The sequence below is a fragment of the Schistocerca gregaria genome, chromosome 7, assembly GCF_023897955.1.
Source record: "Schistocerca gregaria isolate iqSchGreg1 chromosome 7, iqSchGreg1.2, whole genome shotgun sequence".
Lineage (NCBI taxonomy): Eukaryota > Metazoa > Arthropoda > Insecta > Orthoptera > Acrididae > Schistocerca > Schistocerca gregaria.
Genome location: NC_064926.1, coordinates 119308956 through 119335722, shown reverse-complemented (window position 1 = coordinate 119335722; position 26767 = coordinate 119308956). Strand labels below are relative to the sequence as shown.

At 41.3% G+C, this 26767-nt stretch overlaps 1 protein-coding gene across 1 annotated transcript in view; it reads right to left on the bottom strand.

The window, feature by feature from the left end:
* Window positions 1–1630: 1630 nt before the first annotated feature.
* The window catches only part of LOC126282211 (DNA-directed RNA polymerase III subunit RPC7-like), a 63213-nt gene continuing 38076 nt past the window's right edge, over window positions 1631–26767 (bottom strand). The window contains exons 3-4 of the mRNA XM_049981760.1: window positions 26244–26534; window positions 1631–2191 (exon numbers count right to left, since the gene is read on the bottom strand). Coding sequence (XP_049837717.1) covers window positions 1957–2191; window positions 26244–26534 — 526 coding nt within the window. The 3' untranslated portion in view covers window positions 1631–1956. The remainder of the gene's footprint in view (window positions 2192–26243; window positions 26535–26767) is intronic.

Sequence of the window (26767 nt, the reverse complement as noted above, 5' to 3'; positions counted from 1 at the left end):
GAGAGAGAGAGAGAGAGAGAGAGAGAGAGAGAGAGAGAGAGAGAGAGAGAGTAGTGGAAGGCAAGACTTTTCCTCCATCCCGAGTTTCGACCACTGCATTTTCATACATTATCCAACGAAGTAAATACAAATTGTGTATTGTTCATCTTTGAATGTAGCAGAATTTCAATGTAGTGCGAAAATCCGACTGGCAAGACTGTTAGGGATATTTGTCAATGTGGCAAACTCTACAATCTGAATTTTTTCCTACCTGTGAGAAGAGATGGTTGCTAATAGGAACCTGATGAAATGTGAATCACATTCAGTGTTCTCCTCACCATAAGAATAATACGAATATAAACATTTTGCCATGTATTCTTTCGTGTTTGCTGCTATCACATTTAAATCCTGTATGCATAATAAACTACGATACTAGAGTGAGACACCAGCAAACGTGGAAGAATATACATATTGTGTCATGTTTATATTCATATTATTCTTATGCCTAATAGTGATACAGTCAGAAATGAAGCACAGCAACTGACAAGATTTTTAAATCTAAGATGACTAATTTCTGTGCAGAATTTTATGTACTAAAGAAGCGCCCGCAAAAGATTTTCAAACGGAGAAAATTTTCGCCTAACTCTCATTCAGAACATGTTCTATCATACGCAGTCTATTATTTGGTTCTTGTTGATAATTATCAAAGAAAGCGGCTGTGTAAGTAACAACAAATAGCAGTCTCTTGCCATTGTTTTACTAATGAGATGAGTCCTCTCTTTCTTTTTTTCTTTTAAGCGGCGGTAGCGCACACAAAAGCAAGCCATGCCACGAGCGGAGACAGGCCTTAAAAGCGCACTATCAGACTGCAACAAACAATGCACAACACAGTACAGTAATGCATTTTCAGCTTAGAGTGACGTAAACACCTACAACAAAGAATACGGCACTTATCAGATCAAAGAAAAATAAGCAATCAATTCAAACCAGACGAAGCACGTGAAAAAGGAAGGGTACCGTATAAATACGGACGGAGCGCCTGACGCATAGCAATGGCTACCTGGTAAAGCTTAACTGCTAAGCTTACGACTCGAACCAAACTACTGTAGCGGTATCGTCGACTTAAATTGTGTCTCATATTACAATGGACCAACTTTGTTTCAATTTGAAGGTGCGGCCTAAAACTTTTCTCTCCCATTGAATTTCGAGTCTCGAATTTCAGGTGTGGCTTAGATTCAGAATGTTTTTTTTCCCTTTATTTCGAGTCTCATTTTTCAGGTGCGGCTTAGATTTGAGTAAATACGGTAGACAATGATTGCCAGATGCAATACATAGCTACCTATTTATCTGCATTGAACTGAAGTATATGACTCGGTAACTGGCCATGAACCGCAGATCAGACAACATCAAAGTGATACTGAAGTGTTTGAACTTATAAGTTTTGGTGTGGACTACATTACTGACAATAGCCTCCTATCACCACCAACATTCCAGCCATTTTTTGAAGAAGGTGCCAGCTACTGAAGGCATCTGTGCAGGTAAATCAGGTAGGCTACAAGGTGCTTCCTTTTTGAGAAAGGAAGAGTTGCCATACAACTATTAATTTTACAATGCCACACAATATGAACATCTTAGACACAAAATATTTATAAATATACACACAAACAATCAATTTTTTATATTGATTCTTTAATCTGTGGGGAATGGCAAATTGCCTGTGGCTTCTGAATCAGGTCCTTTGGGCGACGTCCGTTTGAAGATTTTTATGATTTTTCGCCAGCATGAGTGGCTGGCAGTCTCATAGCTTCACCCTCCAAACATTACAAAAATAATTAATCAAACATTGGCCAAAGAACCCCAAGACAGAAGCCATCACACAATTTGTCAACAAGTGGCAATGAAAGCCATTACAATTATGTTGTATGTTACATATTTACATGATAAAAACCTATCACACTATTTACATTCATTTACACATCAATATACAGGCCCATCCTCCAAATTGTCATCGTCATCATCTAGATAGCCCTCCCCATTGTCAAAATAATTATTTGCATAATCTGTTCCATCGTCCATTTCCTCATCGGGGTCTTCAATCTCCTCTTCATCTTTGTCTTCCGCATCATCTGCATCCTTTTCCTCAGATTCCTTCTGTTCTTCTTCCTCTTCTGCATCTCCTAGCTGACCTTCTGTCTTTTCTAGTTCTTCTAACCTAAACCACAGAATATTATTATAATTTAGAGTACAATTCAAAAATCAAATAACACTTTTTTCTTACCTTAGCACATTTGTTATATGAGACGTGACAAAATAATTATTAACGGAGCAAGAAAGTATCATTTCTGACAAAATGAAATGGTGAGAAACAGAGAGAAATTATTTCACTTGGGTTTATTTGTCTAAAATTATTCAAGTAGTAAAGATGGTCAAAGAAGTTGGTAACAAGTTTACCATGTGTAAGACGAATGCAGTGAGTAAGAGAATGACATATTTTTTCCCCCTTTTCAGAAAGTTATGGGAAAAGAGTCGGTTTAGTTTTATACAAGAAAGAAATGTTTGAGGAACCATGAATATAATTAGCAATTAACTGCCAGTATTCATTTACTAAGATAACTGACTGGCTTCTACAGAACTGTACCATATATTACAAAACTATTCTATTGATGTGTGAATCAAATTGTTGCACTGTCAGTGACTGATACAACATAAGACTTTAATTTAAGAATATTTTAAACAAGATTAATAACAGATATATTTCCAGAATCTGAGATGAAGTCTATTCTATGGCACTGTGTATCCCTATGCCAATCGACTTTGGTAATGATTTCACACTGTGCCATAGAATAGACTGCATCTCAGATTCTGGAAATATATCTGTTATTAATCTTGTTTAAAATATTCTCCAAAACCAGGATGAATTTTTACTCAGCAGTGGAGTGTGTTCCAATTTAAAACTTCCTGACAGATTAAAACTATGTGCCAGACCACCATTCGAACCCGTGATCTTGGTCTTTCGCAGGCAAGTGCTCTACTGACTACACTGTCCACGCAGGACCCACCTCACAACCTTTATTTTTGACATTATTGTAGTTAATGTTAATGACACATCATTTTATTCCTTTTTGGAGGTGATACAAGCATTATTGTAAAGCCAATCAAAGAAGCAGGGAAAAGACAATGGCTTATCTCACTTCACCATAAGTCTGCTAGATGACGTGTGATGCCAGCTAGCAGGTGGAAGTGATGACTACCTCACATGGTGAACCTCTCAAATGGTGTATGATTCAGTGCAAGTTAGCTGCTTAACTTGACTCAGTGAGTGGCAAAGTATGCAAGACAGCCGAACAGCAATCATTCTAAAACGATTTTAAAGAAACTATCTGGTAAAAAAAGTGTGATTGTTGCATATCTTATTATTTCATTCTCCACTTCATGATGAACTGCCTATCATTTCATTAATGGACATCGTTATTGTAATCTTTCGACATTAGGTAAATTATTGCAAGAAATTCTTGCAGTGAAAAGTAAAGGTTGTCTCTATTGTTGTGTTTAAGCATAGAATGCACCACCAGGCAGCACCACAGGTGTCAACAGGTCGACAACCCACTCCAGAGATGGAATGTAGCCCAGCGATTGCTGCACCACGAAGCCACAGCAGTAGCACCACCAGAGAAGTGACAAGTGGTGGTGCCACAGCAGAGTGGGTCATTCCAAGTTAGCTCGACTACCGGGAAGACCATGTTCTACGTGCGTACTTCGCACTGCGTCATCTGCTTCTATCAAGTCCACACCAGCCTGCCTTCAGTGAACATTCCAGTGGGACAAACACTTAACTTCTGGAACAGCAGTTTTAACTTCAGAATCTGCGGTCTGAGCTGGGTTGTACAAAGCTGAGTATTCATCAATAAATGTGTGTGCTCTTGTCACTAATCATTATCAGTGTCTCAATGTTCTCCTCCTCCTCCTCCTCCTCTCACAGTGTTTCCCTCAGAGCACTGTAAACAGTTGAGGGCTACAACACGTAAAATCGCCTTTTGAGGTTGCATCAAACGTGTGATACAACAGCTGGCGCTACGCAGAAAAAGGATCTGTGCAAGTTACAGAATTAATTTTTGATTTTACCTACTTACCCTTGTTGCTTCTTATTTATTTCTTGTTATTTCTTTCCATATACATGGTACATCAGTGTGTGGACTTTTGATTCAGGACAGACACTATTGCCGAGACGAGTGTGTTATTTTGTGTGTGGCATCTAATCGAAATTCCTTACAGGGATGGCTTCTGCATCACAAGACGATTGATTCTCTAATGCCCATTATTCAGTTACAGAGTGAGCAAATGCAGCAGTTGTTGCAAGCTGTGATGGAGCTAACAGAACAACAACAGCAGAATCTACAAGTGGCACGGCTGCCTCAAGACAAGTGCCATTTTTTTCCAGATGGAAATAGAATATCTGGAACATGTCATTAAATGCAGGGTATTCACCCCACAGAGTAACTTGTGAGCCATCAAAGATTTGCTGGCTCCTAAAATTCTAAAGGAATTGCAATCCAGTGTTAGGCAAACTGAACTACTACTTCAAGTTCATCCCTCACACCTCTCAGACTGCGGTTCTGCTTCACATGCTTCACATGTTACTGTGTAAGGATGTTCCGTTTGCATGGACCAGGGAATTTCAGCTGACCTTTAATTGATTGAAATGGGCACTACTTAGTACTACATGCTTCATATGTTTTGATCCAGCCAAACCAATGGTGTTAGCAGTTGATGCTGCTTCTATTGGCCTATGCACCATTCTGTCGCAACATGTTCAATCAACAGATCGTCTAATAGCAGTTGCCTCAAACTTCTGACAGATTCAGGAAAATTACAGTCAGATTGATAAAAAGCATTGGTGATCATTTATAGTGCCGCCAAGTTTCATCATTACCTCTATGGAAGTCAGTCCTACTTGGTCATGGATCATAACCCACGCACTCTTCCACCCAATCAATGCTGTCCTGCCAAATACGGCACAAAAATTGCCACAATGGGCTTTCCTGCCGACGAACTACAACTATGAAATCTTATATCACCCTATGGCTCAACACTTCAACGCTGATATGTTTTCAAAGTTACAGGTGGTCAAGGATGGTCAGTTTACTCCTCTGACGCATCGTGTTGTCGAATAGACACACTGGATGCTTCTGCAGATTACAATTTCTCGATGGTCTTTCATCGCACAGCACAGGAGACAGCTATAATTGCAGATTTAGGCACTGTGCTGAATTACATGCACACGGGATGGCCAAGGAAAGTGAAAGACACAGTTCTGCCGTACGTATGTTTGTACTTCGTTCACCGCCAATCCTTGTCAGCACTGCGTGATATTTTACTGTTCCCAACAGCGAATGACCAGGCCCAGGTTAGCATCCCATGCACCTCTCAGCAGGATGTTGTAAGGCAGGGCTTCACAACATACGTGCTCGCGGAGCAAGCTGTGAGCAGCAAGGCACGAGCATGGAGCAGCGCGAGCATGGAGCAGCGCAAGCACGCTACCCCCACTACCGTACCAGAGCGGAGAGTGAGGGAGAGTCACGTGGGGCACACAACAGCTGCCGCCAGTCAATGTAAATCCGCGGCCACCTGCAGGGATATCACTCACTAATTATTACTGTGACAAATGAAACAAATAAAGGAGAATGTACACGTGCCACATAATTTTATTAGCTTAGTGTATGCCTCTACATTCGTATTAATTTGTGAACTGTTACACAATAAAAGGTGTCACTGAAGTGTGGGATTCTCGGTTATCTTGTACTTTTTGCCCTTTACAATTGCATCTATGTTCGGAGTAATTGTTCTTGTGCACTGTAGGCGCAGCGTGCAGTTTAAATTTCGATCAGACAATGCATTACATTTCATTGCAGAGAACAGTTGTTCACAAACATACGTGGAACCGAACATTGATATTTTTGTAGCCGCCAGTTTATGCAAAGGAGGAAATCTATCCTGAGGGAAGTGTCTGTAGAATCCCAAAATGTTTTTCTTGTTCTGAAATTTGTCTCTGTGCTCTGTCACACTGCAGTTCAATAATTTCTAGTTGCAGCTCAGGACGAATCTCTTCAATATTCCCTGAATATGGAGAGGAGAACAGATCAAAATCACTGTCTAGTGCTGTCAGATCTTGAAAGCGTTGAGCAAATTCTTCCTTAAGGGCAACTGAACTATGTGAATAACGTTTACAGTCTTTGTGAACATCTTGCATGGATGATAATTTAGGAAAATGAGCTAGATTTCCTGTTTCCAGCTGACTTACCCAAAGCGTCAATTTCATTTTAAAAGCTCGTATTCGATCTATAAAATGAGTAATTAGCAGATCTTTACCTTGTAGTGCAATGTTCAAAGCATTCAGATAGCTAGTTACATCTGCTAAGAACGCGAGATCACATTTCCACGAAGGCTCTTTCAATTTAGGAACACACATGTTATTTATTTCCATGAACATATTTGTCTCATCTAATAGGCAAAAAAATCGATTTAATAATTCGCCACGACTAAGCCAGTGGACGCCACTGTAATAAGGCAGGCTACCATACTGGCTTTCTACATCCTCAAGAAAGCTTTTAAATTGCCTGTGTTGCTTCCTTATATAATTGGTTGTACAAACAACAACACTCATCACATTTTTTAGAGTGATACTCTTTGCACATAAGTTTTCCTGGTGGATTACACAGTGAACGCCCCTTATTTCTTTCGGCATGGTCGGTTTTTGCATTTTCTCCTTCAACAGTGCAACAAAACCTGATTTTTTTCCCTGTCATCGCTGGTGCACCATCTGTAGACACTGAAACTAAAGAATTCCACAACAATCCTATATTTTCGACACTTTCTTCAACACTACTTAAAATATCACCTCCGGTTGTAGGGTTCTTCATGGCTACTACATTGAGGAGCTCCTCCCTCACCTGAAGACCTATTAACACCTCTAATAAATATGGCAAGCTGTGATATCAACACTTTCGTCCAGAGCTAGAGAATACGCCATAAAATATTTACAGATATTTGCAAGCTGGCTCTGGACATTGTCTGCCATGTCCTGTATGCGACGCATAATGGTCATGTTAGATAATGGCACAATCCAAAACTGTTCAACTTGAGGTGGACACAAATGCTCCGCTGCAAAAACCAAACATTCTTTTATTAAATCGCCATCAGTGAAGGGGCACAGGGATTTTGCTAAAAGCAAAGCAATTTTGCAACTCACTCAGAGCTCCCTCAGTTGATTTTTCTTCGCCATAAAGATCTTCTTTGGATAGCTTCCTTTTAAGTTTAATAACTTCCTGTGCACGATCTGGTCCATCCCATTTTCCACTTCCGTAGTCTTTCGCATGGTACAATATATAATGTCGCTGCAAATTAAATTTTCTAGAATTCAGCGTTTTGTGACATACTAAACATTTTGCAACACCATCTTTTTCTGTAAACAGATACAATTCCTCCCAATGGAGGTTGAACAGCGAAATCATGGTTGGGGTTACACAACGGCGACTTGACATGATTCTTAACCAGTGAAGTGACTGTTAGAGCTGATTGTAGTACTTTAAATGTTACACAGTCGGCGCGAATTCAATACGCGCATTGCGGCCCTATTCAAACGTGCGCGCGCATTTCCCCTCCCTCCCTACTCCACGACCTTGCACCTACTCGCGAGCATGTGCCTGAGCAGACACGAGTACTCATGCTCAAAACCAGCCAGTTGTTAAGTCCTGTTGTAAGGTTTTTGCAGCAGGGGTACTGAGGTACTGCGAGGTCAGCTTGAGTGACACCATTATTCTTGGCCAGGGATGGATGCCCAGACTGAAGACATGGCATCTTCCCTTTGTGGTGCCAATGAACTCTACGGCATTGGCCAGTCCTATCAAAACACTTACTTCAATCTTTTGCATCAAGGACTTGCCAAAGAGCTAGTGTCTGACAATGGACCAAAGCTCACCTCACAGGAAACTGAACAATTTTGCACGACCAACAGTACTGAATCTGAGACCATGACACTGTTCCACCTGAAATCAAATGGTGAAGCTGAACATTTCGTGCAAACATTCAAGGCGCAGATGAATAAATTCCGTAGAACTCAGTTAAAGGAGCAGGCATTGCAACTGTTCCTGTCCAACTACCATGTGATGCCTTAAGATGGACCTTCCTTGGCAGAACTTCTGCAAGGCTGCCAGCATCGCACCCTGCTTCATCTGCTGCACGCACCAAAGAGGAGTACTGGTCAGTACAAAAATTCTCATTTTTAGATCCTGAATACAGTGCACTTCAGGACCTTCCAGCCTGACAGCAATGGCAACAGGGGACTGCTTCATGCGTCCTTTGACACAACATGTGCTTGGTTTCTTTCCCTACAGGGTTGCTGCTCAAAAGACAATGGGAACCAGCTTCACTCCCTGGCAGTCAATCATTCTGCTGCTATCTTTCATTCAACAGTTTCAGCACACAGTCAGGAGCGAGGGTCACGGCTATCTGCTGCAGACCATATGGCATGTCAGCCTGAGGTGCTTCCTGTGGAGGTAGACACAACCTCATCCCCGATGCTATTATAACAGCAATCACAGCCGTGGTCCTCCATTGTTCGAGACTCCAGCCCTAGATGTCTGCATGTGCCCTCCCTGCAGTTTGCCAAATGTTCCCGTGAGGGCTCAGGGTGAATGCTGAAGTGCAGATGGAAGCCTGTCACTGGGTGCAGTCCCAATTTCCGTCCCATCTGCTGCATCTCCACTCAGACCACCTCCCTTGCCTTCAGTTTGCACTGCAGCCATATGCAACCACGGCCAGGATATTTGAGTGGAAGAGTGTGGTGTCATAAGCACAGCATGCACCAACAGGCATTGATAGGTCGACAACCCACTCCAGAGAGAGAATATAACCCAGTGATTGCTGCACCACAAGGCTGCAGCAGTGGCACCACCAGACAAGTGATACGCGCCGGTGTCACAGCAGAGCATGAAGTTCCAGGTCAGCTCGACTACCGAGAAGACAGTCTTCTCTTGTGTACTTTGCGTCGCATTATCTGCTTCTAGCGATTCCATAACAGCCCATCTTCAGTGAACATTCTAGTGGGACAAGAACTATTAACCATCTATCCTTAGCTTCTGGAATAGTTGTTTAACTTCAGTATCTGCTGCCTGAGCTGATTTATACAAAGTAGAGTATTCAGCACTAAATGTGTGCTTTCTCGTCACTGATCATTATCAGTGTTTCAGTGTGCTCCTCGTTCTCCTCTCATACTGCCCTCAGCACACTATAAATATTTGAGGGTGGTGACGAGCGAAATCTCCTACTGTGGTTGTATCAAAAGTATGACAACAGCTATGAATCTGCATTTCTGTGTTTGGTGCATGTTAAGTCATATGTTGCTGCGTATGAAATGTAGTGAACATAATGAATTATTTTTTAACTTGGGAGGATATTGCTATCTATCACCAATTTCAAGAAAATGGATTGTACATAAAGTGCATCATCCCAAAAATGTGTGCCAGTGATAAAACCAGAATGAGATATTTGTAAAATTCCTTGACTCTCAAATGGTTTCACACATCAAAATAATAACTCTAAGGCAAAATGTCATATCTAATTAAAGATGCTATAGAAACAAATGTATAAGATAAGGACCTAATTAGTATGGACACTTAATAGTGCAATAGAGGATTGAGGAGTTCAGAAGTTTTGGTCCAGATATGTATTCATGAGTACTGTCTGACACGGAGACGAGGGCAGAATCTCAAAGCACTGTAGCACTAGAACAAGTGAAATTTAACCACTGGAAATTAATGTGAGTAGTTCAATGCTGGTCGTAGTTTATGGCACTCAAGCAGAAATAGATGAAGTGGCAAAGCAGTAGGCCCCAGGGGTAAAGCCTGATTACGAAATGTCTTGCTGCTGTCACTAATTGCAAAATTCAGTAATCTCCAGATGGAACTCATCACTAAAATATGTAAAGTAAATTCTAACACGCAAGCAGTAAATTCTCATGTGTAGTTGGAAATGGTAAGATTCAAAATTGAGACGAGGCATGAAATTGGTGAATAGTTTACAAAATGTAAATTTTAATTAGAACAGCAGGTGGAGAGAGAATTGAAAAAGATTACTACAAAGGTAGATTCCGATACTGTTGCAGCATCCAATAATGGTGATGAACCACACAAAGAATCAGTCCCAAAAATGTTGGAAATGAATGAGACTGGTTATCATTCCTCAACAAATGCAATGGTATGGGGGGGGGGAGAGGGAGAGGGAGGGAGAGGGGGAGGGGGAGAGAGAGAGAGAGAGAGAGAGAGAGAGAGAGAGAGAGAGAGAGAGAGAGAGAGAGATTAATAATGAAGTTAACTAGTGTAAGTGGAACAGAATTATAATTTAGGGTGCATGTGAAAGACAAAACACAGGTGCTGGTTGCAGAGCTCGAGTTGTTTCAAAGAATATAGTTGTGCATAATCTGATAATGGATGCGCAATTGATTAAAAGCAAGCACACTAAGTTTTCAAGACAGGTATATGTTGGCTTCGTTTGCTACTTCAGCAGATGCGGCTTCAGTTTTTGTCAGAAATTTAATTACTATCACCCAGATGGAAATGAGCACCCAAAATTGTTCACATAAGCATTACTGGATGTGTTGCCTATAACCTGGTCAGAGATAGAATAAATTTCTTTTGGTCGGTTGATTGACTGGAATGAGGGGGAAGGGGAAAGGAGGGGGGAAAGGGGGGAGCACAGAGGAGGGGAGGGATGGGGAGCACAGAGGAGGGGAGGGAGTGTTGAAGCAACAGGTCATGAATGGAATCAGGGCCACAGACTGAATGGTGTGCAGATAAGATAGCCAGAAGTAGTCCCTGTTCAGTAAAATGTTCATTATAGGTTCCTGCCTGACAAGGGGAACCTACAGATCTGTACAAAGGCCATCTGGGAGGGCAAGGTGCAGGATGGAAGATGGCCATTGGCAACCTTGGAGGGTTTTAATATATTTTATTTTATTTTAGGGTGCAAGAACAACTAGTCATACACATCCATGTAAGAACGACAGAACACAAAAGGGTGGGCGGGATGAAAGAACAGGAGTTAAAAACAACTACACATTAAGCCCAATCAATGAAAGGAAAGACAGCTGCAAACAGGGACTTGAAGAAAGGTCCATAAAATACACCATAGAGAAATGGAAGTCCTGAACTAAAGATTAAATGCCCTTCACCATATTGCTACAATAGATAAAAAGTACAATGTGGTCCACAGCCCACGTGTCATTTGCTAAAAAGGCCGAGAACTAAGATGGCAAACATAAATAAGAATGTAAGAGGTTAAAAAAGGGGCATTCTGATAGGAAATAGCAAACTATCAAAGGTTGAGAGCAATGAGCACAAAGTGGGGGAGGAGGTCCCCTACTTAACAAATGGCAATATGAAACCCAGCTAAAATGATCTCACGGCAAGAGGGCCGAGAAGTGGTCATCCAAGCTGCTTGGATAGGCTTAATTCCCCAAAGCTTGTTCCCACGAAGAGAGGACCAGTGGTCATGTCAAAGTGATACCACCTGCTGACAGATGGCAACACAGAGACTCGTCGGAGGGAATGGAAAAACTAGCAGGCCGCGGTACGAGGACTGCAATGTTGGCAGCTGCATCAGCGGCTTCCTCTCCTGTAAGGTGAATGTGACCATGAACCCACAAACATCACAGTGGCTCCATCTAGAGTGAACAAAAGACAGCTTTCCTAGACCCACGGCACTAAGGTATGGACAATGTACAGCATACAGAGGCTCTGAAGGGCACAGACAGTTGTGTCTCTGAATGAACTGCGTGGCCAGATACAGGGCGAAGAGCTCTGCTGCAAATATTGAGCAGTGTTCCAGAAGCTAATACTATAAAATCGTTGTTACCAATGACATAGGCACACCAAACACCACAGTCAGTCCAAGAGCCATCAGTGGGCACAAAGCGACTATCGCGGAGTTCCATGCGAAGATTGTGAAACTTACAGTGATAAGAGTGGGGTTGGAGTAGCGTCCTTAGAAAGAGAATGAAGGCCAAGGTGAACACGGGCCGCTGTACAAAGCCAAGGTGGTGAAGGGCTTACACCCACCAGGAAAGTTGCTGGTAGCTTGAAATTAAGCTGCCATAGCAAGAGCCAAATTAGAATTCCAGGAGGTAACAGAGAAGAGAGACACACCCCACACTGGTGATCAAAAGTGTCATTAAAGGAGGCGGCACAAGATGGGTGGCCATGCATAGCAGACTAATGGCATGCATACCGGCTGAGGAAAAATACACAGCAGTATAGCAACGGTGGTTCAGCAGCTTCTGCATGCAGACTCAACTGGGCTAGTGTAAAAGGCGTCAGTGGCCAAATGGATGCCGCGATGCTGGGTAGTATTAAGACAGCGTAAGGGGGACAGATGTGCAGATGCATAAACAAAGTACCCATTGTCTAGTTTTGGACAGACAAGGGACCAGTACAAACAGAAGAGGGTGGCCCGACCAGCTCCCCAGGAAGTACCGCTAAGGACCCATACAGCATACAGTGGGTGGCCAGATAAGGCACGTGGGAGGACCAAGAAAGTTTCCTATTGAGCATGAGCCCCACAAATTTTATAGTTTCAGTGAGCAGAAGAGCAACAGGCCCAAGATGTAAATATGGTGGAAGAAACCAATTGCTCCACCAGAAATTCATAGATACAGTTTTGTCAGTGAAAATGTGAAAGCCATTGTCAATGTTCCTGGAATAAAGACAATTGAGACATTGCTGAAGACATGACTCAAGGAGAACTGCAATAGATTGCAAAATCGTTAACGAAAAGGGAGCTGGAGACACCCAAGAGGAGACAGGCCATGATACGGTTAATGGCAATAGCAAAGAGGATGACACCCAGGATGGAACCTCAAGGCACACCATTTTCTTTGATAAAGGTGTCCAACAAGGCAGAACCCACTTGTACCATGAAAATTCAGTCTTAAAAATTGCCGAAGGAAACAGAGCTTGCGACCTCGGGTGCTCCACATGTAGAGAGCACGGAGGATACCAATCGTCCAGCAGATGTCATAGGCTTCCTCCAGATCGAAAAACACTACCACAATCTGGTATTTCCATAGAAATCCATTCATAATAAAGTGAACAAAATGAAGAGATGGTCAATTGTAGAATGGCATGCTTGAAATCCACGTTGTGCATTGGTTGACAAATGGTGAGACCAGCTGGGCATGAATCATATGTCCCATCCCCTTGCAAACACAGCTAGTGAGAGCACTGGGGCATGTAACTGGAAGGAAGGTGTTTGTCTTTACTGGGCTTAGGCATGGTTATGACTGTCTTCAAGCCAGCATCTGGGAAGCGTGCCCTCTGCCCAGATGCAACTTTACATGTGAAGGAGGAAGTACTTGCCCACAAAAGAAAGGTTCTGCAATATCTGAATGTGAACATCATCTGGCCCTAGGACAGAGGATGAGGGTAGAGTGAGGGCATTATCTAGCTCCCTCATAGTAAAGGCGGCTTTGTAGCACTCACGATTCTGAGAAGATAAAAGGTATCTCCCGAGTCTTCTCCACTCATTTCCGATGGAAGAAGGCAGGGTGATAGTGGGTGGAGCTCAAAATCTCCACAAAAAAGCAGCCCAAGGTGTTGGAGGTTGCAACAGGATCAGCTACGACACTGTTTGCTATGGCCCGGCTGGGAATTGGTCCCAGAGAGCCATTGGAGGTTGCTCCACACAACGGAAGAGGGTGTGAAGCTGTTTCAAACCTAGTAAATGATGCAGTGTGCATCATAGGTTGACTGTTAAAAACACAGAGAGCACGTCTCTACATGTGAACCGAGTCGCGGCACACCTCAGTCCATCAAGCCATCAGGACATGGCACAGTAAAGAGGAATAGGAGGAATGGAACATTCTTTGTCAGTAAGGATAACATTTGTAAGCTATTCTACCTGGTCATCAAAACTGGGGAAATGTTTGTCTAAGGTCGCCAGTATGGAGTAAAGCCTCCTATCGACCTTAGAAAGCTACGATTTGGATGCGCACCTAGGTTGGTACGAGTCAGCAAACAGATAACACACAGGAAATGGTCGCTGAAGTATGTGCTAGAGAATGGACCACTTGAGATGGACAAACTGAGCTGTGCAGAAGGAGAGGTGCAAATAGGAATATGAGACTGAAAGGAACATGGGTGCTCCTGCGTGAAGGCAGATGAGGTTAAGCTGACAGATCAGTCAAGAGGGCAGGTTCTGGAAGAGCCCCGAAGGGGATGGTGCATATTAAAGTCACCAAGTAGCAGCAAGGGGTGAGGGAGTTGCCAATAAGATTGAGGAAGTCTGCAGTGGTAACACTGAATGAAGGAGGGATGTACATGGTACAAAGGGAGAAGATCGAGTGAGGAAGGAAAACACGAACTGCAACAGCTTGAAGCCGGATAGTCAGGAAGACGGGTTGACTATATATGTTATCCTTGGTGAGCAGCATGACTCCCACTTGAGACGGAATGCCTTCCTCGGGAGGAAGGTCAAAGTGGACCAGGAAGAAATGCAAGAGCTCAAAGCAGTTGTGAGGATGCAATTTTGTTTCCTGGAGGCAAAAAAGAAGTAAACACTGTGATTCCAAGAGGAGCCCTAAGTCCCCTTCATTGGATCGAAGGCCGCAATCATTCCACTGGAAGAGTCTCGTGACGAGGAAAGGGGTAGAAGGAAAAAACAAAGGGGAGTCACCTCGGCTGCTGGTGAATACCCGCCTTCGAAGGCTGACTGCTACAGGGTGCAGAGGCTGGAGGATCCTGCTCCATGAGATCTACAGATATGTCAGCATTCTCCTTCTGTCAGTCTGTGGAGTCCAAGGCAGAAAAACGGTTGCCAGTGTGCACGAACAACAAGGTCGGCTGGGCGAAAGTAATCAGGGCGAAAGTAATATGTGGTGACACTGTCGAAGACTGCTTGCCTTTGTTCAATTTCTTGGTGCCTTTTCAGTTGACAGAGAAAGGCTGAGATGTCTGTTGGCTGCAGGGACGTAAGAAGTCTTTGCGGTAGTATTCCTTCTGTTCTTTTCAGTCTGTCGGTTGTTTAGCAGGTGACCTCGCCCTGGGAGGCGAAAGTTGGTGGCTTGTTGCAATGCTGGAGGGGAGACAGTGATGCTACCCTGAAACTGGGTGATTTTACAACTGCGGTGCTGAATCTGAGATTGCTTTTCTGTGTGACCGGGTCCTTCATGGAGCGAAATGTAGCAAGAACAGTATTTTAAGTGCCATACGGTAGAACACAGGGCTTCTGACTATGCAACAACTTGCGACTGACAGGGTAAGACAGTTTTTCCTTTGCCCAGATCTGCTGGACAGCCCGCTCATCAAGATATATGGGACAATCTCGGGAAGAGATGGTATGGTCACCATTGCAATTGATACAGCAGGGAGAAGGCCATGGACAATCACCCTCATGAGCGTCCCTACCACAGGTTACACATTTGGATGGGTGTCAACAGGACGTTTGAGTGTGGTTGAAATGATGACACTGCTAGCAGCGCATTGGGTTCGCAATGTACAGTCAGACTGTGATGACCTCATAGCCTGCTTTCATCTCAGACGGAAGCACCACTCCATCAAAAGTGGGGAAAAAAAGTGTGTATGGGTACTAAGGATGCACTACCATTTTCATTATCCGACAGACTGCAATGACACACAGATCAGAGCTGCACATTTGTTTTCCTGCCTCAGTCAGACCATCAAGCAGATTATTGTAATTAACACCATGGGAAGAATTCACCATTCAAGGGGCCTTGCATGAACAGGATAGCTGTGGAGGAGTGAAGCTACAAGCAGTTTTTGTGCTTGAGAATCGGAAGTAGTCTCCAAAAGAAAAGTGCAATGGCCTTCAAGAGCGTGCAGGGAGGAAGAAGAAGAGGAACCTCAAACACCAAAGCTGGAGGAGGATAGGAGAAGGGGAACAAAAAAAGAAAAAAGAAATGAATAACAATGGAGAGACTGTACTGGTATTGACCACTGAAAATGCAGAACATATTTCCAAAAACATCCCAGGCATTTTCCCCATGGGAGGGGGGAGAATAGCAAGAGGATAGACATGCAGCACGAAAGGGGAAAGATACTGTGAAGGCTGGGGTCCCATGTTAGCCAAGCACAAACCCGTCAAACAACAGTGAGCCCACAGGGGGGGCCTGGGAGGGTGGCAGGGTGCGTTAGAAGGGCAGAACAACCTATGGAGGAGACAAAGTGTTCCCAACAAAGTATGAGAATCCCTTAGTGAGAACAGTATGAATGATGATAACAAAAAGAGAACAGTAAGAATTAAGTAAACAGATAATTTTCGACAAAGTATCTAGGTCAAGGCAGTTACGGATCCAGGTGAAAGGTTAAGACAATAAGTGTGGTCTGACAATTTAATCAGACACACTGATGCCCACAGTTGGGGAAAAAAGAGGCAAAAAGTATGGATCAGTGTGTACAGCGGCAGAAAGTCTGAAGGTGTAGATGGCATCACAGCAAAGCACTGATCACCATTGCCTTCTTATATCACCCCTGAGTATGGTAGACCTCAAGGTGGAGAACTAAACTCCCTGTCCAATCCTGTCCACAGTGTAAAGTGATGATTCGTATGAGAAAGTGAATAGAGATAAACGGATTAAATAATGAACGAAAAGTGTTATGGCTAAACAAAGCATATACATGTCAAAGTGAAACAACAATATCACAAGGCCATATATCTGGGAAAGATTTAGATGTGTATTAAATGAGAGTTATATATTTGTAATAGACAATAAAGGTTGATTGGCTAATTGGCATTCTTAATGACAGAATGGAAACTTAATTAGTAAAATTGGTGAAAAAGCTAATCTCTGCAGAAAAGTTAATTAATTACAATGTTAGTGATAGGAAGAGTGGAAAAAAGATTCCCAGCTAATACCATCAATGATTAGAAATTTGGTTGATGTTCTTCTTTAAGTCATTGAAGTTTAAAAACAGTGGAGGCTAGGTGAGATATGGCATTGTACTACCATAACGCAGTTTACACTCCAGTCAAAAATTCAACCAATTAAACATACTCATTATGGAAAGTAATTAGCTGGTAAACATCTTCATTGAAGCAATATTTTTTTCACTAAGAATGGTGACAACAGCATAAAGATCAGAGTGTATGTAGTGGGGATATTTGTGTTTTAATCCAGCAAGCCTATCAAATTATTCAGGTATGTGAGGATATGAGTGGGCCATATGGCATGTGTGGGCGGCAGCTGCAGTTAGTGGGCCCCAATATCACCAGTCAACATGGAGTGGAGCCAGTGGGGTCTCTAAAGGGAAGGAGTACACGCAGTGATACTGAGAAAGAACTGAAGGTAAAACTTAAGACATAGTATATGGGGACGGACGGACACCTTTTCACTTCAGTTCCTGTTGACAAGGTCATCAGTATTTATTAATGCAAGATTCACAGTTTGTCTCCAGGCCAGAAAACAGCAGACAATGATATAATGAAAAGCAGAGTTAATATTCGGGAAACAATAGTGTTTGACATTGCTGCCAATAAGAAGTGTGAGAAGTGGCATGAAGCACCATTGTTAGAGCACAGGTGGCTCAGGGTTTGGATGGGATGAGTTTGTGGTTCCACTGGGATTGCACAGCAAGCGTCCTAAAGTACACACAGTGCTAGTAACATTGTCCAAGTAAAGTCACACAAACAGTGAACTTTATGACTGTGTTTGAGGTACGCTGAAGTGCCGAAGAGACTGGTATAGGCATGCATATTCAAATACAGTTATATTTAAAAAGGGAGAATATGGCACTGTAGTCGGCAATGCCTATATAAGACAAGAGTCTGTCGCAGTTGTTAGATCGGTTACTGCTGCTACAACAGCAGCTTATCAAGATTTACTTAGTGAGTCTGAGCGTGGTGGTATAATTGGTGCACGAGGAATGAGACACAGCATCTCTGAAAATGTGACGAAGTGTGGATTTTCCTGTATGACGATTCCATGAGTGTACTGTGAATATCAGGAATTTGGTAAAAACATCAAATCTCCAACATACCTTCGGCCGCAAAAATATACTGCAAGAACGAGACCAGTGACAACTGAAGAGAATCGTTCAACGTGACAGAAGTGCAACATTCCACAAATTGCTGCAGATTTCAATGCTGTGCCATCACCAAGTGTCAGCATACAAACAATTCAACGAAACAACATCGATATGGGCTTTTGGACCTGAAGGCTCACTTGTGTACCCTTGATGACTGCACAACACAAATCTTTACATCTTGCATGGACCTGTCAAAATGGACATTGGACTGTTGATGGAAACACATTGCCCAGACAAGTCTCTTTCAAATTGTATCTAGCAGATGGATGTGCAGGTATGGATACAACCTCATGAATCCATGGGCCCTGCATGTCAGCAGGGGACTGTTCAAGCTGGTGGAGCCCCTGTAATGATGTGGGATATGTGCAATTAGACACCTGATACATGTAGATATGACTAACAGGTGATAAATACATAACCATCCTGTCTGATCACCGGTATTGATTCATGTCCATTGTGCATTCCGAAAGACTTGGGCAATTCCAGCAGAACAATGCGACACCCTACATGTCCAGAATTGTTACAAAGTGGCTCCAAGAACACTCTTCAGAGTTTAAACAGTTCCGCTGGCCACCAAACTCCCCAGACATGAATATTATTGAGCATATCTGGGATTTCTTGCAACGTGCTGTTCAAAAGAGATCTCCAGACCCTCAGTCTTACGGATTTATGGACAGCCCTGCAGGATTCGTGGTGTCAGTTCCCTCCAGCACTACTTCACACATTAGTCAAATCCATGCCATGTCATGCTGCGGCACTTCTGCATGCTCGTGGGGGCCCTGCACAATATTAGGCAGGTATACCAGTTTCTTTGGCTCTTCAGTGTATCTTTCTGCTGGTCACAAACTGTCAATTCTTAGAAGCAATTGTTAATAAACTAAGCTTATGGCATGTGTGATGCGTTTATCCCAGGTGTGAAGGTACGTGAGTGTGGTAAACTGGCAAGCTGTTAATTACCTACATGTTGTGATACCATTGTTGCCCAGTCTGTGGGATTTACTGACTTGGGGAATACCAAATTATGTCGTCTTCTTTCGTTTCACCCTCTTTGGGGTATGCTGGATCAATCATTTCTTTGTGTGTTGTTCTTTTCTTAGGGCCCAGTATTTCTTCATTCTTTCTGATCTTCTCCCCTCTTCTTCCGAGATGAAGGGTTTGTACTTTTGTGTGGATTTGTCTTGGAACCTTATGTTTTCATCTTTAGTAATTAATTTAGCAGTTCGATCAATAAGTGAATTTTCTGAAATCTTTAATTCCACTAAGTCTTTCTCAGTTTCTTTAAACCAGTTGGGCTTCGTTTTTTGGTTACGGAAGAAGTCAAAGATTTGTTTAGTTAACCTGTTTGAATTCATTCTGAGAAGATGACCATAAAAATTAATTCTCCTTTTTCGCATAGAATCTGAAAGTTTTTCAATTTTCTTGTAGAGAGTTTCATTTTTTTTTTATATAATCTTACTGTATTGAAATTTTAGCCCAATGATTTTTCTTAAAAACTTTCTTTCCTTTAGCTCAAGTTTCTCCATTTGGCCTTTGAAATTCATGTTAAGTGTTTCTGCTGCATACAGTGCTTCTGGCTTAATCACTGTCTTGTAATGTGTAATTTTGGACCCCCATGAAAGGGATTTTTTTGTTGTATGTATTTTTTGTTATTTGGAAGGCCAATTCAAGTTTATTTTTTCTGGATTCCATTGCTTTGCTTTCCCCAGCATTCCAACTAATCCATTCTCCAAGATATTTGAATTCTTTTACTATTTCAATCTTCTGTTCTTGAACTTTGAGGTATTTACATGAGTGCTTGATGTTTGTCAATATCTTAGTTTTTTCAAAGGAGATGTGAAGACCAATTTTAGCTGCTTGTTTCTTTAGTTCAAGGATTTGCTCCCGTGCTGCTTCTATTGTTTCAGCAAACCGGGCCATATCATCTGCAAAAGCAATGCAATTTACTTTAAGGTTCTTCTTTTTGCAACCCAGTCTTATACCACTCTTAATATTTGTGTTCCATTCTCTGACTACTTTCTCAAGCGCACAATTGAACAGCAATGGTAAGAGCCCATCGCCCTGTGGCACTCCCGTTTTTATTTCAAAGGGTTCCGATAGTTCGCACATAAATTCAACTTTCGAAAATGTATTTGTAAGGGTCGCTTTTATAATATTAGTTGTTTTCTTATCCAAACCCATTTCTTCCAGGACTGATAGAGATTCTCTATCAATCTAATCATATGCTTTTTTGAAATCAACGAAGGAGATTACATACGTCTTTGCCCTTGATTTTTGGTATGCCATAAAGTTTTTGAGGTTTAAAATTTGTTCCGAACATGATCTACCCTTTCTAAAACCTCCCTGGTATTGCCCGATTTGCGGATCCAATTGCGGCTCTGCCCTGTTCAAAAGGAATTTAAAAAGAATCTTGTACGTTCCTCTGTAATTGTTGGGGTCTGTCTTCAAACCTTTCTTGTGGATAGGTATTCTGCGGGGCTCTCTTCTTTCCAGATTTGATCAAAAACCCACTTTAGGGATGTAACCATTTTTGTCAGCCTTTTTCCATAGTTCAGCCTCTATTTGATTTTCTCCGGACGCCTTGTTGTTTTTAAGTTCTGAAATGACATTCTGTAGTTCTTCAGTTGTTGGTGGTTCTGAATCCGGCTTCTCACGGTTGTGTGGGATGGATTCAAATTTTTCAAGAATGGGTTCACAATTCAAGAGTTTCTCAAAGTAGCCTGCTAGTATTTTGCAGTTTTCCGTGTTTTTGTGAGGAATGGTCCCATTTACATCTCTAAATTGGAGGGTGGGTGCTTTGTATCTTGATAACCTTTGTTTGAAAGTTCTGTAAAAGCTTCTTGTGTTTTTAGCAAATTCTTCATCAATTTGGAGGAGAGTTTTGTTTTCATGTGTCTTCTTAATCCGTTTTATATTTTTATCTACCAGTTTTCTAGCTGTAATGAAATTCAGTCTACTTTCTTCTGTTTACTGTGATTGCCAATTTTGCCATGCCTGTTTTCTCGTTTCAATGAGGGCATCACATTCCAGCGACCACCAGGCATGCTTTTTACTTTTTTTGTTAGGTGCCATCCGTTTGGCTGTAGTAATGAGGTTTTCCTTAATATCCCCAGTGTTGTGTCTGAATGGTTTCTGTTGCTTTTGTGAATTCATCTGATTTTAATATCTTTTCTGTGCTATACTTCCGACCCTTAATTTGTTTCATGCTGTGTTTCCTGTTTGGGATGACTTTGAACTTAATTTTAGAAAGGTAGAATCCAAGTTTGCACCCGAGTACCCTAACATTCATGATTTCTTTGCTAGAAATCTTCTTGATTGCCACATGATCAAGTTGAAATCCCCAAAACTAGGATTTGGGGATACCCATGTCTTGTCTTCGTGGTAGTTTCTTGAAAGCTGTGGATTTAAGAATTAAATTGTGTGCTTGGCAAAGTTCTATTAGTCTCACACCATTTCTGTTTGTTCTCTTGTGTGCAGGATAGTTTCCAACTATTTTCTTACATCTTTTTTCTTTACCAATCTGTTTATTAAACTCTCCAAGAAGAATGATGTTTTTATCTGGAATTTTCTGAATAATGTCATCTAGATGATTCCAAAAGGCCTCCACTTTTTCCTTGTTTTTCCTGTTATCCTCATTTATAGGGGTATGTGCATTGATAATTGTGTAGATTTTGTCTGTGCTTGTGAATGTAAGACTTGAGATTCTTTCTGATTGGGAATCAAAGCCAACTATTGAGTTAAGGATTTGTTTGATGATTATAAAGGCTGTCCCAAGATGTGGTACATTTTTCATTACTCTACCACTTTACCTTTGTATATTCTAAAACCTCCGGAATCAAAGGTATCTGTATCCATGTATCGTGTTTCTTGAATGGCTGTTATGAGTATGTTGTGGTTCTTTAGCGTATCTGTTAGATGTTTTAGTTTCCCGGTTTTCAACAATGAGTTTGCATTGAAAGTTGCTAGGTACGTTGATTGCCTATGTTGAAATTTAGATGAGATTCCAAGACACTCCGACTTGTCTTTGTGCAATGTTGCAGACTCCTCAGAATTCGAATGTCTGCCGACGTACTGGCGTACGGTTGAACGTTCAACTTGGGTAAAATAGTTTACATCACACACTTCCATGATTGATGAAAGTTATTTTGGGTGTGGCCTAAACACCACAAAATATACAACCAAGATTGTGAGTCCTGGAGGTAGTTCTTCCGCTCTCTCCACCGTTGGAAATCTGAACTTCCTCTTCCGCCTTTCAGACCGTTGACCAGGTTTTCATCTAGTAACCCTAGGCAGGGGCCCTTACAGGGTTCTACCATCCGGAGCCTGATAGACCCAGATTTTTTAACGAGGTGTTACTCCTCCCCCTCCTCCTTCCTCATCACTTGCGAAATGAGGTCCCGGACTTGGGACCGGCAGTGGTGGAGTATTATGTATTTGCAGGTTTCGTAACTATCCTGGTGAGGTGGGAGAAGTCCCATGTGGTAAAGTGTTTTAAAAGCACTCCTCAACATAATTAGCTGTTTTTGTAGATTCGGAATACAGATGTATATGCAGAACTGTGCCTGATCAATAATTCACAGAAAAAGGATGCCAGCAGTGGTAATTATTCCTTAAAATTTTATTATTCAAGCAACTAGTTTAAACATTTCATTCATGCCATCTTCAGGCTGCTTTGTGAAAAATGAATGCAGACATCCAAACACTGGCGCACAGAGAACATGTACCACACACAATAAACTTTATACCATCCACTTCTATTAATTTAATATGTTCACTCCAAACACAGAACCATGTGCAGATAGATGTGTAGAGGCATTTATAAAACAGGAACTTATGTTAGTGAGGTTTCTTGTGTGGCCTTTATATCTCGAGCAGCGGCACACACACATTGAAGCACCAGCTTTGATCTTGTTTTATCTAATTTCAAATGTGCATCCTTATTTTGAGGACACTGAGCTTCTGAAATATAGTTCACTTCTATCATGGCAGAATTCACATGTTGGAGCACAGCATACTGATAACTGCCCTAAAGGTAAGGTCCGATGAGGGTCATAGGTTGGAGAAGTGTGGCTGGTTTGAGGTTGCAGTACTTTGTTAGATTCATAATAAAAATGGTAAAGTGACACTTTCCACACAATAATTTTCACCCCAATATCATCCACAGTGGGTTGTTGGCTCACTGGTGAACTGACAGACTATGGATACAAAGGTTTCGGGAAGGATAGTCAGTCCTGGAATATTTTTGTGTCACTTATCACTACTTTCACCTCTAGCAACTCCTGCCTAGATGAAAAATGGTGAGATGCACTATGGTTCAGAGTCTAGGTTAAACAGTAAGTCCCTCTATAACAGGCTGTGTAGATCAGAGGAATGTAACCTCTGACAGGATTGTGTCTAGCAGAGCACTGTGGTGTTCGGATCGATCTTTGGGTTAATGGCAGCTCTATCTGTTCAGCATAGAACTGATTTTCAAGCAGTGTCAAATTGTAATAAGCAACTGAATTTTTGTTTATAACCTCCTTAGACATCCTGATGAAGATTATGATTGTCGTTGAAAGTATGCTTTTTATTCTGATTTGACATGGCAAGACTATTAAGAACGTTTTATACAAGAATGCTGCATGAGAACTACATTTGCATATGTCACCCAACATTCTACTGCTGTTTTCTCTTTTTGGCAACAATGCATGCATTTGAGATATGTATTGTTGTACTATTTTCTGAAGCAATATACTACACCATTTTTAAAAGCTTTGCTTAATTATAATGTTAAAGGTGTTGAAATTTGTATTAAGGTTAGCCACAAAATGCAATTATTATGGTTCCAAATCCAGTTTTTAATTGTGTGTTGCACATATTTTTCTCTAGGCAGAACAGTCAATATAATGTTTCATTCTTTCTCAGAAGCCTGTTTGTGCATAAAATACTGGCTATTCTTGAGGAGGAGAAAGATGCAATGGTTATATGAAGCTAATGTAGAATCAGATGAATATTCTGGTGAAGAAGATGGGGATGGAAAAATAGAAAATCTTGGACCAAGGCAACTTCATGCTGGTCCAGGAGGGGTACTGACCTACAAAAACAGGTTAGGTGATGAACCTGAGACTGACTGCTCTAGATGGTGAACCTGGGACTGACTGCTCTCATGATAAACCAGGAAATGTCATTTCATATGAAATAGAAAAGCTACAGATCTCAAAAACTTAAGAGATTGGAGGATCTGCAAAGTGATAATTCTTTATTTCCTGAGAATGATTACAGTAAATACAGAAGCTTGTCTCCAGTTCAGTGCTTTACTTTGAACTGTTTTGGAACGATGAAATAATTAAATTTCTCAGTACCGAATCTACAAAATATGCTTTGTTCAAGAACTATCCAGTTACCACAATAACACAATAGGAGATAAAATGTTTTCTAGGAATTCTAATTCTCTTGGGCTATAGCCCTCTACCTAGCAGATGTTACTGGGATTCAGGGTTGGACATGAGAAATGAAATGGTGCACAAGATGAGAAGATACAGATTTGAAACAATTATGAGATTCATTTACTCATATCCTTACACAAAAATTAATGTAAATGATAAAATGTGAAAACTTTGTCCATTAACAGATATGTTAAGAAAAGTGTTTTCTCTCCACTTTCAGCCTGAGCAAGATTTGTATTACAATGAGATCATGATACAGTATTTTGGCAGGTATGGATGAAAACAATTTCTCAAAGTTCCAGGAATTCAGCCAGGTGACACAGAAATTCCTGGAAGTTACTTGAAAGTTGTATACGTCAGGAGAAACTCAAGTCTCTCAATTTCTCAAAGGTAAACCCATTAGATTTGGGTACAAAGCACGGTCCCTAAACACAAACATGGGTTATCTATCAGATTTTTAAATACACCAAGGAACTGATCCACAATGGAACGAAGTGTCTGAGAAGGCATTTGGAAAATGTGTTGTGCCTCTGGTTCAAATGATTGATTTACGTGCTGATAAAAGTAAAAAATCTGCCCTACAGGTTTTATTTTGACAATCTGTTTACATAGCCAACATAGTTGATTCACCTAAAAGAACAAGATTATGGTGCAACTGGCACTATTTGTGAGAATCTTCTGCCTAAAGAATGTCAACTTATACCCTCTAAGACAATGTCCAAAAGGAATAAGACATGAGATTATGATTACAAGAACTGCACAGAAAGTGGAATGATGATTAAAAGATGGCTAGATATTTCTGCTGTAACAATTGTTTCAACCAGCTGTGCGAGCAATCCGGTGAGCTCTCAGCTGATATTCCAGACGAGAAGAAAAAAGTAATTGTACTGCAAGCATATGTTATTGGAGAATACAACAAAAATATGGGGGGAACTGACCAAATGCACAAAAATATAGCATTATATTGAGTGAACATCAGAGGAGAGAAATAGTGGTAGCCAATTTTTATGTGGCTACTGGATACGTCTGTACATAATGTGTGGCTTATCTACAAAAAGGCAGCTATGAATATGCCACAACTGTAATTTCAGTGTTATGCTGTGAAATGTTACCTGACTTCCAATGCAGCAATCCCTACAGGTCCTGATCACCCTGCAGGTAACCCAAGTCAAGGCAGAGTGCTGCTTGACATCAGAAATGATTAAAGAGGTCATATGGTAGATATGATGCCAGAGAAAAAAAGACAACACTGCACTGCAGAAAACTACAAAGGAACTCCAAGAACAATGAGCTGCAAATGTGATGATGGTTTGTGCATAGTGTGTGTTGCACAATACCAAAGAAAATGAATGCTGTTGCCTTAATATAATGTAAATGACAGACACTGCTTTATTTTACTTACTGTCATCTCTTTCACTTAAAATGTATGATCTATCTAGCATGACATATGTTACACCCTCTTTTGCTTAAATAATTAATTACTTTTTTATTTAGCTTGTTGTAGTAGTTTCATTAATTACAATGAACAAATAAATGTTTGATTTATAAAATTCAGAAGTGAAAATTAATTCAGGCAGAAGTGGGTTAATCTTACTAAGAAGTACTGAGATACCAAATCTTAATACTACTCACTAATATCTCCCTCCCACTTGCGTCAAACAGAAACATCAGACTCTTTGAAAGAGGGGAAAAAGCGACTGTGTGTCAGATTAGCAAGTGACAGTCATTCTTTATAATAAATCTAATAACTTACCTCGTAGTTATGTCAACAGCCTTTGACGCTCCTGAAGTAGCATTCGATTTCTTCGCCTTTTCTCGTTTTGCTTTGTCTTTTACGACAGGCCTCAGTTCCAAGGGAAGGTGAGAAGTGGGAAAAGTAAGCGGCTGCTGCTTCGACTTACTTGACACAGCCGCTTGGTAACGATCCGAGTAGCGTTCGATGTCAGAGCGAACTGTCTGTGCCACAAGGTATGCAGGAGAGTCGTGCAAGCATTCGATGAAATCTCTCCGCAATTCCACACAGTACTCATCTTCTGGAGTGCATCTGACAAGAAATTATCTCATTTAACAAAATTTTATTATATGCCAGCAAAACCTGTCAATATGTGTATATGTTAGCACTGGCACTGATGCAGCAGTTAGACTACAAAAGAATGCTGAGGTTCTCACTGAAAAACTAAGCTATATGCTCCTACTGAAAAATTGGAAGCAAATAAATTACAGTTCAGTTGCTTCAAACAATAAAAAATCCATCACAAAATAATAACATTTACCAGG